The following is a 16,367-nucleotide window of genomic DNA, read 5'->3' on the forward strand; positions in this document are numbered from 1 at the left end:
TAATTACTGAATTCTTTACACTGGCACAGTTTCAAAGTATTTAAACATAATTTTTCAAGATTTTCCTGTCCACTTCAAAGCAGTGTGAGGTCTGTATATCTCTTCCCGGGAATGAGGTTGCCTCAATAATAAGGTGACAAAAAGGTAATGTTCTCTGTAGACTTCCTGTCTAAGGTCCTTCTTTATAATGAAATCATCCTTGTTTGCTTTTTGAGTTTCTCAAAAAAAAAAAAAAATTGGGAGGAACTCTGTCCCTTTGTATCTAGCATGTGGTTTCTGCCTGGATGAAAGTAATAAATGTGTCAGCACTTAAACCTGGACAGATGGATAGATTATGCTACCACGAGCTAGGCTGCAGGTGGAGATGCTCCTGTCAATCACCTGCCCTATCACCAGTGAGTGGCTCCAGCTGTGAGGCCCTGGACCACTTGTTCAGTTGAGCATCAAGCAAGGATTCCACCTTCAAGCAGCCAGGGGCACTGTATTTAATGTCTGGCTACAGTTTGGACTATATACGATCCTGAACAAAGGCAGGAGAAAATCTTTGATGGATCGCTAAATATTGTAATTTAAAAATCAGGAGTTCCCATCATGGCTCAGTGGTTAACGAATCCGACTAGGAACTGTGAGGTTGCGGGTTCGATCCCTGGCCTCCCTCAGTGGGTTAAGGATCCGGCATTGCCATGAGCCATGGTGTAGGTCGCAGACGAGGCTCGAATCTGGCATTACTGTGGCTGTGGTGTAGGCCGATGACTACAGCTCTGATTATACCCCTAGCCTGGGAACCTCCATATGCCATGGGAGTGGCCCTAGAAAAGGCAAAAAGACAAAAAATAAATTAATTAATTAAATAAATAAAAATAAAAATCACCCTGGGAGTTTCCGTCATGGTGCAGTGGAAATCAATCTGACTAGGAACCATGAGGTTGTGGGCTCTATACCTGGCCTTGCTCAGTGCTTAAGGACCTGGCGTTGCTGTGAGCTGTGGTGTAGGTCTCAGATGCGGCTCAGATCTAGCATTGCTGTGGCTCTGGCGTAGGCCTGCAGCAACAGCTCCGATTAGACCCCTAGCCTGGGAACCTCCATATGCTGCAGGTGCGGCCCTAAAAGGACAAAAGATGCCGGAGGCCAGCTCCGGCAGCCAGGGAGTATATATCCCGATCGGAGAGGGACGCATGTCGGCGAATGTACAATTACGGAGACAGCCTCTTTGTCCCTTCTTTCAGGGTGCTGGACTGCTCAAATTTTATTGGCATAAGTGGTTGATTATATAGACAGCTTTTTGCTACAGATTACATCACAGTGTTAAAAGTACATTGGTCAACTATTACATGGTATAGCAGCTATACATCATGTTTTAAGATCTTTGTTTTAACTAAACTTAGTGGGTACAATTTAGGGGCAATTAGGTACAATACATCATGTTTTAAGATCTCTATCTTAACTAAACTTAGTGAGTACAATTTAAGGGCAATTAGGTACAATACATCATGGAAAGGAGGAGACAGTACAAATCATCCCATAGCCAGCCAGTCTTTACAGTTGGAAGAGTTCACAGACACAAGAATTTGGCATTCACAAATCTTGTTTTTAGACTGGTGCTTATCTTTAAAGCGTTATGGCAGGGAGACAGTGTAAGAAAATATAAACCGACTTAACTAGGTATCACTTAAAAGCTTCTATAACTCATAGCTAGGTGTCTTTTGGTCAAGAATAATATATGTTTAACTTCTATAAACCTCATTAAAGTACTAACTCTAAAGTTTACTGTATAACTAATTAATAGATAAACACTATGTTTTAACTAAGTTGGATTTAAATAGGGGAAAGTCCTTCAGGATGAAATTCTTATTATATTATTGTTGTAATTTTGTTAAATCACAAATCACCACAGGAAAATAAGAATGGGAAATAAGAATAATAAGTAAATAACCAGGAAAGACTGAGGAAAACTGAATAGAAAGTGAATAACAGAAAAGACTAAGTTATCCATGGAACAATCCCCACTCAGCAACACAAAATGGAAATGATTTCCTGGAAATTTTAGTTTTCCACATATGTCAGCAGGTGAGCCTTATTGTCTTTTGGGCCTGTCCTCTGAATTGTGCCGTACAGGCAGGCATCCACTTGTTTAGGAACCTGCCCTCGGAATTGTACTGTTCAGACAGGCCCCTTTTCTTGATTAGGAGCTTGTCCTCAGAACTGCACTATTCAGGCAGGCCTCTTTTTCTGATTAGGAGACTGCCCTCGGAACTGTACCGTTCAGGCAAGCTCCCTTCCTCGGCTTCTTGTATCTTCTCGGCTCCCTGCAAAAAGACAAAAAAAATAAATAAAAAACATAATAAATAAATACATAAAAATCATCTTAATCTGGTCTAGTACCAGAGGACACTTATAGTTTGGTTCTTTGAGGACACAGTGGTTGGAGCCAAGTGTCCATTTGGGTCTTGCCTGTGTCCTCTTTCTCCTTTATTGCGACAGTTCAGTGTGGTCTGTGGCTCCATATGCTACATTCCTCCCAGATTGTGTTTCTCTGCCATGAATAGGTCATATATCCTTGGGTCAGAGCACAAACATTGGTACAAATGTGCTCTCAATCTGTCTCTCACTTGTGGTTTTGTAACACAATGTCTTTATCAGGCTCATTTCTCTGTATCTACTTGTTTCTATTGGAATATGCACATTGTATGCAAGAGATAGAGCCCTACCTTCTGCCAAGTACCTGGGTATTGTTATTACAAAAATGCCTGCCATTATCTATGACTACCTTCCACATAAATGTCTAGAATACATTCTGCAGCTACAGGATTTCCTGGATTAAGTTACGAAGACTAACCTCCATGTTAATCATAACTCGAACTGACTTTCCTAACACATAGCTATTTAATTAACTATTGCTTCCTCTGTCTCGCTATTAAAATTTCCTCTATTGTAATGTTGAAGTCAAACAGTTTATCTTGCTTCACTGGGACTTTCCTATTTAATTTCCATTATTCGTGAGATTCACTTTTACTTAGAGTTCAGAAATATTGAAAGAAAAAAACATGTACAGGCATTTGTAGTCAGGTCTAAAAATGAAGTTCCTTGGAGAGGCGGTGGTGGGGTGTGTAAGATAAGGGACTCTCCATTACTAGATTATGCCCCCATCTCTGTCATTTACTGGTTCTGTGGCTATAACCTCTCTGGTTCTTTTTTCTCATCTAAACCATGGGGACAATAGTGATATTGACCTTATAGAGTTGTTCTGAGTATTAAGTGAAGTAATGCTGGAAAATTCTTAGAACAGACGCAGCATAAGTGCTGTGTAAGATTAGCTAATAATTTTTTTTTTCCTTTCACTCCAAAATTTAATTAGCTTGAGAATTTCCTTAAAGTAGTATTGGGAGATCATCTCATTGGCTGACAAAAGTTGTCTATAAAATAAACAATTATTATTATTTGTCTTTTAGGGCCACACCCGAGGCGTATGGAAGTTGCCAGGCTAGGGTCAAATTAGAGCCACAGCTGTCGGCCTACACCACAGCCACAACAACGCCACATCCGAGCCATGTCCTAGAGCAGTTCACAGCAACACCGGATCCTCAACCCGACGAGGGAGGCCAGGGATCGGACCTGTGTCCTCAAAGATACTGGTCGGGTTTGTTACTGTTGAGCCACGACAGGAACTCCACAGTGAATAATTCTTGATGTCATTATTTCCTATCATCCCTCATCCCCAAGAAATGAGAATACAGTCTGGGAGTCATGAGACTTGGGTTCCACTGTGTCAGTTAATTGTTGTAATCAGAAGCTTTTCTAATTTTCTTCATTCCCTTACCTGAAACAAGCTCAATATTTTCCACCTTTCTGGTAACGTGTCATGGTTACAGACTCTGATTTTCATGCGTATCTCTGTGGAAGAAATTACTTGTGTGCACATATCTGCACGGGTATCATGTTAGTATGCTCAGGATCGGAATATGTATGATTTAAGGTTCACTTTGAACACAGTCCAGGAGAGTGATAGTGGGACCACCTAGGCAATCATACGGAAACATTAAGTTTAGCTGTTGGAGCTCTCGAGCCCCTCTTGTTCTCCTTCCTAATAGTTACATTTATCTTAGGAACAGAACCTGGAACTTGCATATATCACAAACAATCCACTGTCTAGCAGTGGCTGTAACGAAGTCTGAGACATTTCGTTTCTGGCTGGGTGGTTTTGGCCCCATTTCTTTTTCTTCTGTGCTATTAGAAGAGGAGAATTCATATTGGGGGATAGTTGGCTGTTTCTGCCCACATAGATAATGTTAGGTATCTTCTAGGGCTTTGAAAGTGCCAGTGAATCTCAGTGTGATCTCTGTAATAGAACATATTAGGGGCGAGAGGAATTATCTGGGAGAGAAGTAGAGATGGACTTTCCCTGTGTCCTTCCAAAGGCACACAGCCCACGGTTACTCTGAGCATCGCGTGCAAGCGCTCTCTCACTGAAGGTGATGTTTAGAAATGTTCATGTTGGTTTCTCATAAAATGCCAAAGGCCCTCTTGAATGCTGCTATCCATAGTTTCTAAGGTATGATCTAGGCTTTTCCTGATCAGGTGGAGGGCCCAGCATCTCTGAAGGACGGGCCCACCTCTGCCAGTCTTCCCCGCCCACAATTATTCTCTAAATTGTCAACATGTGTCCTTTTTCTTTAGGGTTCATTGAACTTTTGCTATTCCAGAGAATAATTACACATTGGCCAATGAACTCTCCACCAATTATTCTTCTTTGTTTCACAGGACAGGCAGAACTCAAGGACTGGAGTGAATCCTCTAGCCTGGGGAGACAAAGGCAGGACCAGTAGTGTAGAACCACAGGCAGACTTTGGCACTCTGTAGAAATGTAATGAAGAAATACTGAGTGAAAGCTTGAGAAAGTACCCAGAGATAAAGGCTTTTTACTTCCCAGTTTTGACCCTGGGCGGTCTTCCTGGTTAGTATAATTCTGAAGAACTTCATGTCTCATATGAAAGGACATTTTCCTATGGGACATAACAGCTTTTCTATATGTACTGTATTCATTTTTCTGGGGAATATATCAGTCATTATGTGTCACTGCTGATTTCTGAAAGCAGTTGGAAGTAACTGCAGAGCAGGGGCAGTGGGGCAGAGCTTCTGTGTTTCTGTCTTGTCTCTGCCACCCAAAGGCCTTGTGGCCTTGGACGATTACTGCGATTACTGAACTGCTATACCAACTCCCTGAATTCATCGCATCCAAAAAATAGTCATACCTAGCATTTATTATTATTTATTGTGAACCAAGCACAGTGCTGACAGCTCTTCCTACATGTTCTCATACCCTTTCACAACTACCCTATTGGATCAGAGCTTGTGCTTTGGAGTTAGCCAGGCCTGGTTCTGGTCTGCCTCCTGCCAGCTGGTGATCCTGAGTAAGTGTCTTAGCTTCTCTGATATTGGTTTCTCCTACTTAAAGATAAATAATAGTAACTACCCCGTAAAATTGCTGGGAGGATCAGATGAAACAATATAGGTATGATAGGCAAAAGTGCATAGCACGTAATAAGAACTCAAAAACTATTAGTCAGATCTCAATTTTTTTCCTGTCAGGAGCACCTAGGATGGGTCTATGGTACTTTGATAATGTGAGAAATGACACAACTGTGGGAAAGTGGCAATGAATATGAAGCAGTGATTCTGGAGGTGATCTTCCATATGTGACCAACTTTCTGACCCAATGATCAGTGACGCTCTCTGCTTGGCTTGTTCTTTGATATCTTAAGGAAAGGAAATGGCACAGGTACTATGGATGCTTTACTGTTAGACAAAGCTATGGCAAATATCAGAATGACTATTTCATGACAAAATAATTTCAGAATTATCCCAAACTAAGTAAAACCAATAGATAAGGTCTTAGACTGCTCAATATTAATGGATTGATGGGATAATCTTCAAACTTTCCTCTAAAATAATCATATCCTACCACGAGACACTCTAGCCCTAGAATTTCTAGAAGAAAATTTTCCAAGTATGCTATATAAGTGTATATGAAAAAAGCTTAAAGAAAGCCTTCGCATACCATTTTTAGAAGATTTGAAAGGGAAAATAGTAGTAGAAGGTGACTGTGAAAATTTTTTCTATTCATTTCGTGGTCTTTGTTTTTTAAGTAAAGGGAGTAAATATGGATTCATACCATAAATATATATTTTTTTTGGTGTGAGGTTCATTCTTTCCAGTTCCATTTTTGCTAAAAGAAGTTTGTATTATCTCTCTCCCCCAGCCCATGTTGTGTGTGTTTATGTGTGTTTGTGGTGTGTGTTTAGACAAAGAGGAGTTGCCTATCTCTGTCCAAAGACCAGTGTCAGACAATATCCACAGAGAAGGGAAAAAAAAAACCTTAAGCCATTATTTCTTAATATTTCTGTGTCTGTGATCTACATTACATTACATCTTGTTTGTCACAAAGAAGCATGTGAACCTTTTGTCTCACAATAAGGACTGAATTACAGTCAGTTTTCATTGTGTACCCGAAATAAAGCTACAGGGTTTTTCTTTTTTCGTTTTAGGGCCGCACCCATGGCACATGGAAGTTCCCACGCTAAGAGTCTAATTGGAGCTGTAGCTGCCAGCCTATGCCAGAGCCACAGCAGCACCAGATCTGAGCTGCATCTGCAAACTACGCCACAGCTCATGGCAATGCCAGATCCTTAACCCACTGAGCGAGGCCAGGGATTGAACCTGCAATCTCATGGTTCCTAGTCAGACTCATTTCTGCTGTGCCACAACGGGAACTCCCACAGGGTTTTTTCTTTAATAAAGGTCATCTTTTAAAATAGAAGTTCTGGGAGTTCCCATCATGGCTTAAGGAACCCGACTAATATCCATGAGGACTCAGGTTTGATCCTTGGCCTCACTCAGTGAGTTAAGGATCTGGCCCATGAGATGTAGTGTAGGTTTCAGATGCAGCTTGGATTCTGCATTGCTGTGGCTGTGGTGTAGGCTGGCAGCTACAGATCCAATTCAACCCCTAGCATGGGAACCTCCATATGCCGCAGATACAGCCCTAAAAAGACTAAAGCGAAAAAAAAAAAAAAAAGTTTCTGATCATAAACAACATATGTGTGCATCATTCTTATTCAAATTTCCCCAGATATTCCTAGCACTTCTGGGAATATTTAACTTACTGAGTTTACCGCAGAGTTAAAATAAATTTAATCCACGTTACCTAATACAACATCGAATTAGTGGTCTTTGTATGCAACGGAATTCCCCCAGCCTTATCTCATGTCACCACATTATGACTTTGAGTCTATGCCAGCTAGCTTGTGATGAGAAGTATGCCATGTGGGCTTTCTGATGCTGTACATGAGACTCTCTAAGGCTGTCAGGTGTCCTTCCAAGATCTTTGATGTGTAATTAGATGGCTGCTATTACTCTGTGTGGATTGGCCTTGCCTACGTTCAAGCTACTGCCTCATGAGACTCCTAAGCCACACTGAAATGGAGTTTTAACTAAAGAACAACCCCCCCTTGGCTAAGAAGGCAGCTACAAGCCTTTCCAGCTGTGCTAATCACTATGCCACCCTTCTTGTAATAATGTAACAACTGTGTGCTCTCTGTCCAAGCCAGCAGCCCTGCTAATTAGGTACCCAGCATTGCTTATCAGTTCTGCTTCTGTAACCTTGCTTGCTCAGTTTCTTAGGGAGGAACACTGTCTGCTTGGGGATGGGGGAGGTCGGGGATGCTTACATGGGAAAATCAAGACCTTGTAGTGTATAAAAGTTACTGAGAACAAAGACCTGGTGCTCAGACTCTGGAGGTGACTCCTCTGAGCCCGCACCGCTGCTGAATAAACTTTGCTTTTCCATATCTCCGAGTGCTGTTTGTCTCCTTCCGTTGCCACAGTTTTTGCGGTTTCCGCAACACCACCAGTCTTGAAAGAGAAAATGTACCGTTTCCTTTCCTTGTGAGCAATTATTGCTTCCCTGCCCTCTACCCCTCCAGCACTCTAAAGCTGCCAGCATCCTCTGAAGGCCTCTTTCCTCCTGAGTCAGAAGACTTATCTCTTTCTGAGTTCTCCCATCATGTGCCTGAAGTTTTTGTGTGTGGTTTGTCTATCATAGTGTCTTCTGATAGAAGCTAAAATCCTGATACAAGCACAGAAAATTATTTGTATATTATGCCTTTCATAATCACTTTAGTTTCTCAAAAATTATTTTTAACATATTCATGTTTAACTCTAATGCTGTCTTAGGTCAAATTAAAGCAATGTACATTCATTAGAACCATTCGTTTCTTTCAGTGAATGTAACTATTTTGAACTTTTCCTATATACGTAAGAATTTTTCACTGAAGAGTGAAAACTCAGTTGGGGTTTACCTCATGGAAATAATTATAATCAAGGCATGTAGTCTTTGAAAATAAGAAATAATTGTGTTTCACTTAAGATTCACAACCATGAACTTCTTCTTTTCTTCTTTTCTTCTTCTTCTTTTCTTCTTCTCCTTCTCCTCCTCCTTCTCCTTCTTCTCCTTCTCCTTCTTCTTCTTTTTAAAAGTAGCTAGTAAGTTTCACAAATCACTCACCCTCTTTAGCTCTGATGGTATTTAACCAGCAGCTACACTTGCTCAGCTGGAAGATACTGGACAAGGCAGTTATTTTGTGGCTGGCAAGCCTTTGTGATTGGCTGATCTGGGTATCTGGATGACCATGGAGTGTTACTTTTTAAATATCTTGTATATCACCCCCAAATGGACATAAACCAGGCCTTTCCACACTGCTTACTTGTAAGGTTTGGTTTTTCTTTTGTGGTTACAACTTAACCACAAAAGGATAAGTTGAGAGGCATACACCCTTTACCTCAGCGCCTTTAGTTCACCTCTCTAAGGGCTCGGCCATGTCTGCTCTGTGTCCTTAGTGCACAGGGAGTATTAGAGTTTAATAAGAGATTTTTTTACTTCCTGAAGCTCTCTCTGCTCAGTCATCATGCCTTTCACGTTCATACATTTTCTAAGGCTCTCTCCTTTTGCCATGCTATCAAGAAGGTTGTAGACCAGATAGGAAGACAGATGCATAAACGCATATTTAATTATAAGAGAGTGATGCATGTCACACAAAATAACATAGGACATTTGCGGGGGAAAACATCAAGTGGATGTGGGTTGTTGGAGTGTATGGAGGGGGTAAGTTTTGCATAAAGAGGCAGAGGCTAAATGTCATTTGATGAAGTCTGTCCTGCAGGCATTGAAGACTAAAGGATTTTAGGCAAAAATACTCGCAATTGGATTTTTGCTTTAAGAATGTAAACTGTGGAGTTCCTACTGCGGCGTAGCCGGTTAAGGATGTGGTGTGGTCTCTGCAGCAGCTCAGGTCACTACAGAGGCATGGATTTCATTATAGGCCTGGAGCAGTGGCTTAACTATCTGGCATTGCTACAGCTGTGGCATAGGTTGCAGCTGTGACTTGGATTCAATCCCTGGCTTGGGTACTTCTATATGTCATGAGCTTGGGGGATTAAAAAAAAAAAAAGTGAACTGTGACAGTTTGTGGAGAGTGAATTGGGGGGTTGGGAGAGGAAAAAGCCTAACTTTGGAACACAGAAGACTAATTGGTAAGCTGTGACAATAATCCTCATGAAGCAGAATGAGACCCAAATTAAGGCAGCAGCATGAAAACAAATTTGAAAGATATTTTGGATGCTGAATTAACCTGGTGACTGATGGAATGGGGTAAGAGACAAAAACGGTATCCAGATTCTGGCCCATGTGGTTAGGTAAATGATGATACTATACTGGGGTAATGGGAGGAGGATCAGATTTGACCTGGTTGGGGGGGTAATTGGCCAGGAGGGGATTCAACCTCCTCACTGAAGCCTTTCCTGATTACCCAGCCAGAAGGGCCCTCTCCCTCTCGGAGATTTGTTAACTCAGAGATTGCATCTTGTTCAAGATTAAAAAAAAAAAAATCCTTTGGGAAATTGCAGAGCCAAGTGAGTCTTTCTGCATGCCCTTTGCACTAGAAACTGTCCCATTAATAAATAGTTGTGAAGAGTGGGATGTCCACACCCTGAGTGTGGGTGATAAGGGGTACATTGTACAGAGTTTTAAAACAAAAGTTGGTCTACTTTGTTTTTTGTTTTTGTTTTTGTTTTTTTTTTTTAATTTTTAGGCCCACACCTGAGGCATATGGAAGTTCCCAGACTAGGAGACGAATCAGAGCTGCAGCTGTGGCCTACGCCACAGTCATAGCAACTTGGGATCTGAGCCGTGTCTACGACCTACACCACAGCTCACAGCAATGCCAGATCCTGGATCTACTGAGCAAGGCCAAGGATTGAAACCGCATCCTCATGGTTACTAGTCAGGCTCCTTTCCGCTGCGCCACAATGGGAATTCCACTTTGGTATATCTTTTTTTTTTTTTTTTTGCTTTTTAGGGCAGCAACCAAGTCACATGGAGATTCCCAGGTTAGGGGTCGAATCGGAGCTGTAGCTGCTGGCCTACACCACAGCCACAGCAACATGGAATTGGAATCTCATCTGTAACCTACACCATAGCTCACAGAAACTCCGGATCCTTAACCCACTGAGCAAGGCGGGAGATCTAACCCATACCCTCATGGACACTAGTTGGGTTCCTTATGGATGAGCCACAGTGGGAACTCTGAAGTTGATGTACTTTTAATGACTGCCAGGTACCAGCACTTCTGAACAATGTAGGTGATAAAATATCCTCCCCACTTGCAAATATTTTGGTGTAAGTTCTAAATAATTACTTCAATTACTCCTGAATTTTAGTAACACATAAGTTTCAAATTAGCACATTTTCAGTACTTCCCCTGTGATAACATTGTGTCCACATGAAAGTTAACTCAGAGAATTTCCCAGGGAGAGAGTTGCTTCTGGAGGCATACAAATTCAGCTACATATGTTCACTTTAAGGGTAAATCTATGGACTTTCCTGGTGGCCTAGTGGTTAAGGATCTGGGGTATTGTTGTGGCTCTGGTTCAATCCCTGGCCCAGGAAATTTTGCATGCCACAGGCTCAGCCAAAAACACAAAGAGTAAATTCATAATATTCAAAATCACTTGAGTTTTCTCCAGCCCTCGTGGTATACGTATTCCTATGTTTAGGCAGATTTTAAACAAACAACAATGACAGTGATTAGAGAGACAAAGAAACAGTATAAGATTTTTCATTTCTTTCTTTCTCTGCAACCATTTGAATATTTATTTGTTTAAAATTTGAAACAATAAAACAGAGTACAGACTTTGGGGTGCAATTTTTTTCACATATGAACTAAATTTATACCAGAAATGTTTTATTGATTAATACATTTACAACTGAAAAGTATTTTCTCTTTAAAATATTGTTTTAAAATTAAAAGATAGCAAGTTCCCTTTGTGGCTCAGCAGTTAATGAACCTGACTAGGATCCATGAGATTGAGGGTTTGATCCCTGGCCTTGTTCATTGGATTAAGGATCCAGCATTACTGTGAGCTATGGTTTAAGTTTCAGACTTGGCTCAGAACTCCCGTTGCTGTGGCTGTGGCATAGGCCAGTGGCTGTAGTTCCAATTAGACCCCTAGCCTGGGAACTTCCATATGCCATGGGTGTGGCCCTCAAAAGCAAAAATAAATAAAATAAATAAAATTAAAGAATGAATCAAGAAAATAAAACTTTACATTACTGGTAAAATTTAGTAATTGTCTAAATTGTATCTTTTATAGAATTTCAGTTTTTAATTTCAATTTTTAATTACTGGAAAATTATGTAAACTATGATATCAGGCTGTAACTAAAGGATCAAAGTTCTGGAGTCCCCATCATGCTCAGTGGTTAATGAATCTGACTAGTATCCATGACAACATAGGTTCGATCCCTGGCCTTGCTCATTGGGTTAAGGATCCAGTGTTGCTGTGAGCTGTGGTATAGGTTACAGACACAGCACGGATCTGGCGTTGCTGTTGCATGGCTATGGCGCAGGCCAGCAGCTACAGCTCTGATTTGGTCCCTAGCCTGGAAACCTCCATATGCCATGGGTGTGCTCTAAAAAGACAAAAGATTAAAAAAAAAAAAAAGATCAAAGTTCTCACTGTTTAGGTAGATATAAAATTATTACATAAATAGCTGCTATGTATTTTTCCTATTTTGTATTCCATTATTAATTTTCAAGTATTTTTAACTTGCATCATTTTATATATGAAGTTTAATGAAAGAAAATATTCACTGGCTATGATTCTCTTCTGGCTGTTTTATTGTTTCATTTAATAATTATTTATGGATATTTTTCCATATAGAAAAGAGTTTTTGGACATTCTCTTGGTGGTGCAGTGGGTTAAGGATCTGGCATTGTCACTGCTTTGGCTTGGATTGCAGCTGTGGCAAGAGTTTGATCCCTGGCCTCGGATCTTCTATATGTGGTGGCAGGTGGGAAGGGAAGGAGTGCAGGGGCAAAAAAAAAAAGGAGTTGTTAAAAGAGTTGTTAAAAATAGATGCACTTTGGGCATCAACTGTACTAGGTATACCCTAGTCATGGAATATACATATGGTAATTATGCAGTAATGGTTAAGAATTTTTTAAAGGAGAGGCTTCCTAAACTTCTAGCGATTTAAAAAGAGATATTTCATCATATGAGAGCTTGAGGATAGTAGAGTTCATCTTTCACTGCACGTATTTAATTATTTTAAGCATTGAAAATTCTCTACCATTAGATATAAATGTCTGGGTAAAATGGGAACAGCAGTAACAAATGTTGACTGATAAATCCCAGCCATAAGCAACTATGACCTTCATCGCTCTTCAGAAAATGTTCGCTTGACAAAACAAACTCCCTGGGGAGAGCTCTGATTGTCCCGGGTGTCCTAAGATGATGATACATAATTCAGGAGTTCAGCAAAAGTGTCAACATGCTTGTCAGGTAGAAAGCAGAACTCAGTGCCCCATTCCTGCACTGCAAACATCAGTTTTAGTGTCTGGGAGATAGGTAGTGTTAATGCCTTCTTTGTACAAAGGAGGGAGTACTCTTGACGACTTTTTAATGCCTGTCGGCAAGCTTCCATCTGCTCTTTTCTCCATTCGAGAAAAATTCCTAGGATTTCCCATCGTGGTGCAGTGGAAACGAATCCAACTAGGAACCATGAGGTTGCGGGTTTGATCCCTGGCCTCACTCAGTGAGTTGAGGATCTGGCGTTGCTCTGAGTTGTGGTGTAGGCCAATAGCTGTAGCTCCGATTTGACCCCTAGCCTATGTTAGTCAGTGTAACAGCCAATGATCCTCATCCTGCTGAAAAGAAAATGCAAGAACCATAGTGATGTTGCTATTATCCCACTGCAAGTCAGTGATGTGGTCAGGACCAGCAGTGATGTGGTCTCTACCCCTAATCCGCTTTGTGCAGGCCTCCCAAGCATATAGTCCCGGAAAGCTGGAACTGGCAGGAATATTCAGTAGCACTGGGTGACAGCCCAGTGGCTAAATGGAAAGGTAACATATTGTAATACAAAGAGAGACTTAGAAGTGGTTTTTATAGTGTCAGTCAACACTTGTGTGTTGCAAGACAAACACACAAACACGTACATTGCCTTTGCCTTTCAATTTCCCCAGTATTGAAATACCTCCCCTGTCCCATTCATTGCTCTGATTATCAAAGAGCTACTCACTCACCAAGTACAGATCAAATATAAATTTCCATTCAGCCTTGGCCCTATAGTCCCAGTTCAAGTCAATCGTCTGCACACCCAAGCAAGGTCTGCACCCTAGAGTGTTGTTTCATTCTCCTATTTGTCAAGCCTCTCTATTTCCCATTAGAAGGCAAGCCTCTTCAAGGGAGGTATCTTGCCTTGTTTATTCCAATTCTCCATAATAATGAGCATACAATTTCCCCTGAGACTTTCTTTTAGCTCAGATAAACCTGAGTGGTTAACATTTCAGAAATTGAGGAAATTATTCTACAATTGAGGAATTTATTTACTCAAAATTTTCAACAAATATTTACTATGTGCCAGCTATGTGTCACTAGCAGACACTCTGCTAGTCAGGGTTAATATACTGGAAAATATTATTTGGGAAAATTATAGAATCATCCTGGGGAAATATTTGGCAGAAACTGCTGAAGTGGCAAATATCTGGTCCTTCCAAAATAGATATGATTTTAATTTTTCTTTTGTCTTCCAGGGAACAAATCATGTGATTCATACATTAAGAGACAGTCCATATATGCTGTGTCAGCAGAGGATCTATTTGAACTGGAAGGCCCTGTGAAATACTATGCTAACAGACCTATTGTGACCTGGTGCAAGCTTGAAAAAAACAGCTGTTTAAATCTTGGGGATAGATTTTAAGGTCAAGCGTTGGGCAGAAAAGAAAGTATTTCAGTTCTTCTTCTGCATTTTAATCAAGTGCTTGTTGGTGACAACGGGTCATACACTCTTCTATGAATTCTTTGTCTGGACTCATGGAAAGCCCCTCAGTTACTGTTAATGCGACAGGTGAGTTCTCGACACCAAGACTACCTAATTTTTTTTTTTTTCATATTTTAAGAAAAAGAGGACTCAGATTCTCAAGTGATTATGTTAGACATTGGACTCATGTAAAACATCAGAAGGCTGCCATACCTCACAGATTGTCATGTGTAGTCACATACATGTGTGTTTTGTGGTGAATGAGGCAGAGACAAGTAGATAAAAATATAATAAAAATTATTGTTCCATTCTTTTTCAGATTATTTTCTCATATAGGTTATTACAGAATACTGAGTAATTTCCCTGTGTTATACAGTAGGTCCTTGCTGATTATCTATTTCACATATAGTAGTGTGTATATGTTAATCCCAAACTCCAAATTTATCCTCCTTCCCCCAACCTTTCCCTTTTGGTCAGTGTTTAATTTCAAAATCTTCGAGTCTATTTCTGTTTTGTAAATAAGTTCTTTTGTATCATTTTTATTAGATACCATATATAAGTGATATCATGTAATATTTGTTTCTCTCTGTTTGACTTGCTTCACTTAGCATGATAATCTCTAGGTCCACCCATGTTGCTGCAAATGGCATTATTTTGTTCTTTTTTTTATGGCTAATACTCCATTGTGTATATGTACCACATCTTCTTTATTCATTCCTCTGTTAATGGACATTTAGGTTGCTTCCATGTCTTGACTATTTTAAATACTGCTGCAATGAAAATGAGGTGCATGAATCCTATTGATTTTTAATGAGTGCCAAGACCATTCAATGGGAAAAGTATTCTTTCTTTAATAAATGGAGCTGGAATAATTGGATATCTGCATGGAAAAGAATGAATTTGGAACTCTACCTCACACAATATACACAAAATAAGTTACAGTAGATCAGATATTTAAATATAAAAACTAAAATAATAAAATCTATGTTTATGTAAAACTACAAGAAAACATAGAAGTGAATCTTCATGATCTTGATCGGTCAATAGATTTTTTGGTACAAATCAAAAAGCATTAGCAACAAAAGAATAAATAGATGAGTTGTACTTCATAAAAATTAAAAACTTTTGTGCACGAACGGATATTATCATAGGAGTTCCTGCTGTGGTGCAGTGGAAATGAATCCTACTAGTAACCATGAGGTTGTGGGTTCGATCCCTGACCTTGCTCAGTGGGTTAAGAATCTGGCGTTGCCTGTGAGCTGTGGTGTAGGTTGCAGATGTGGCTTAGATCCTGCATTGCTGTGGCTGTGGTGTAGGCTGGCAGCTGTATCTCTGATTTGACCCCTAGCTTGGGAACCTCCATATGCCACAGGTGTGGCCCTAAAAAGCAAAAAAAAAAAAAAAAAAAAAAAAAAAAAGGATATTGTCATAAAGTGAAGAGACACAATTCACAGAATGTGAAAAAATATTTGAAAATCATATATCTGACAGGGAACTAATATCCAGCATATATGAAGAATTCCTGCTGAACAGTAGTAATAACAAAAACAAATAAGCAACCCAATGAGAAAATTGGCAAAGGAGTAAAAATATATATCCACACAAAAACGTGTACATGAATGTTCATAGCAGCACTAATCACAGCAGCCTAAAAGGAGAAACAACCAAAATGTCTATTAACTAAAAAATAGACAAAGGAAATGTGGTATATCCATAAAATGGAATATTATTCATCCATAAAAAGGAATGAATACTAGTACAGGGCACAACATAATGAACCTCAAAAACATTATGTTAAGTAAAAGAAGCCAGACACAAATGTATGATTCTGTTTATAGAAAATACGCAGAATATAAACATACATAGAGACAGAAAGTGATTAATGGTTGACAGGAGCTGAGAAAAAGGGAGAATGGAGAGTGATTACCTAATGGGTATGGGGTTTCCTTTTGCGGTGATAAAAATATTCTGAAACTACATGGTGGTGATGGTTG

The 16,367-nt window shown here is 40.0% G+C and overlaps 1 protein-coding gene across 1 annotated transcript in view; it reads left to right on the forward strand.

The window, feature by feature from the left end:
* BTLA (B and T lymphocyte associated) overlaps positions 1,119–16,367 on the forward strand; it is a 28,101-nt gene continuing 12,852 nt past the window's right edge. The window contains 3 exon segments of the mRNA XM_021069825.1: positions 1,119–1,187; positions 4,346–4,469; positions 14,147–14,398. Of these exon segments, the coding sequence (XP_020925484.1) occupies positions 1,119–1,187; positions 4,346–4,469; positions 14,147–14,398 (445 nt within the window).

The sequence above is a fragment of the Sus scrofa genome, chromosome 13 (genome assembly GCF_000003025.6).
Source record: "Sus scrofa isolate TJ Tabasco breed Duroc chromosome 13, Sscrofa11.1, whole genome shotgun sequence".
NCBI lineage: Eukaryota > Metazoa > Chordata > Mammalia > Artiodactyla > Suidae > Sus > Sus scrofa.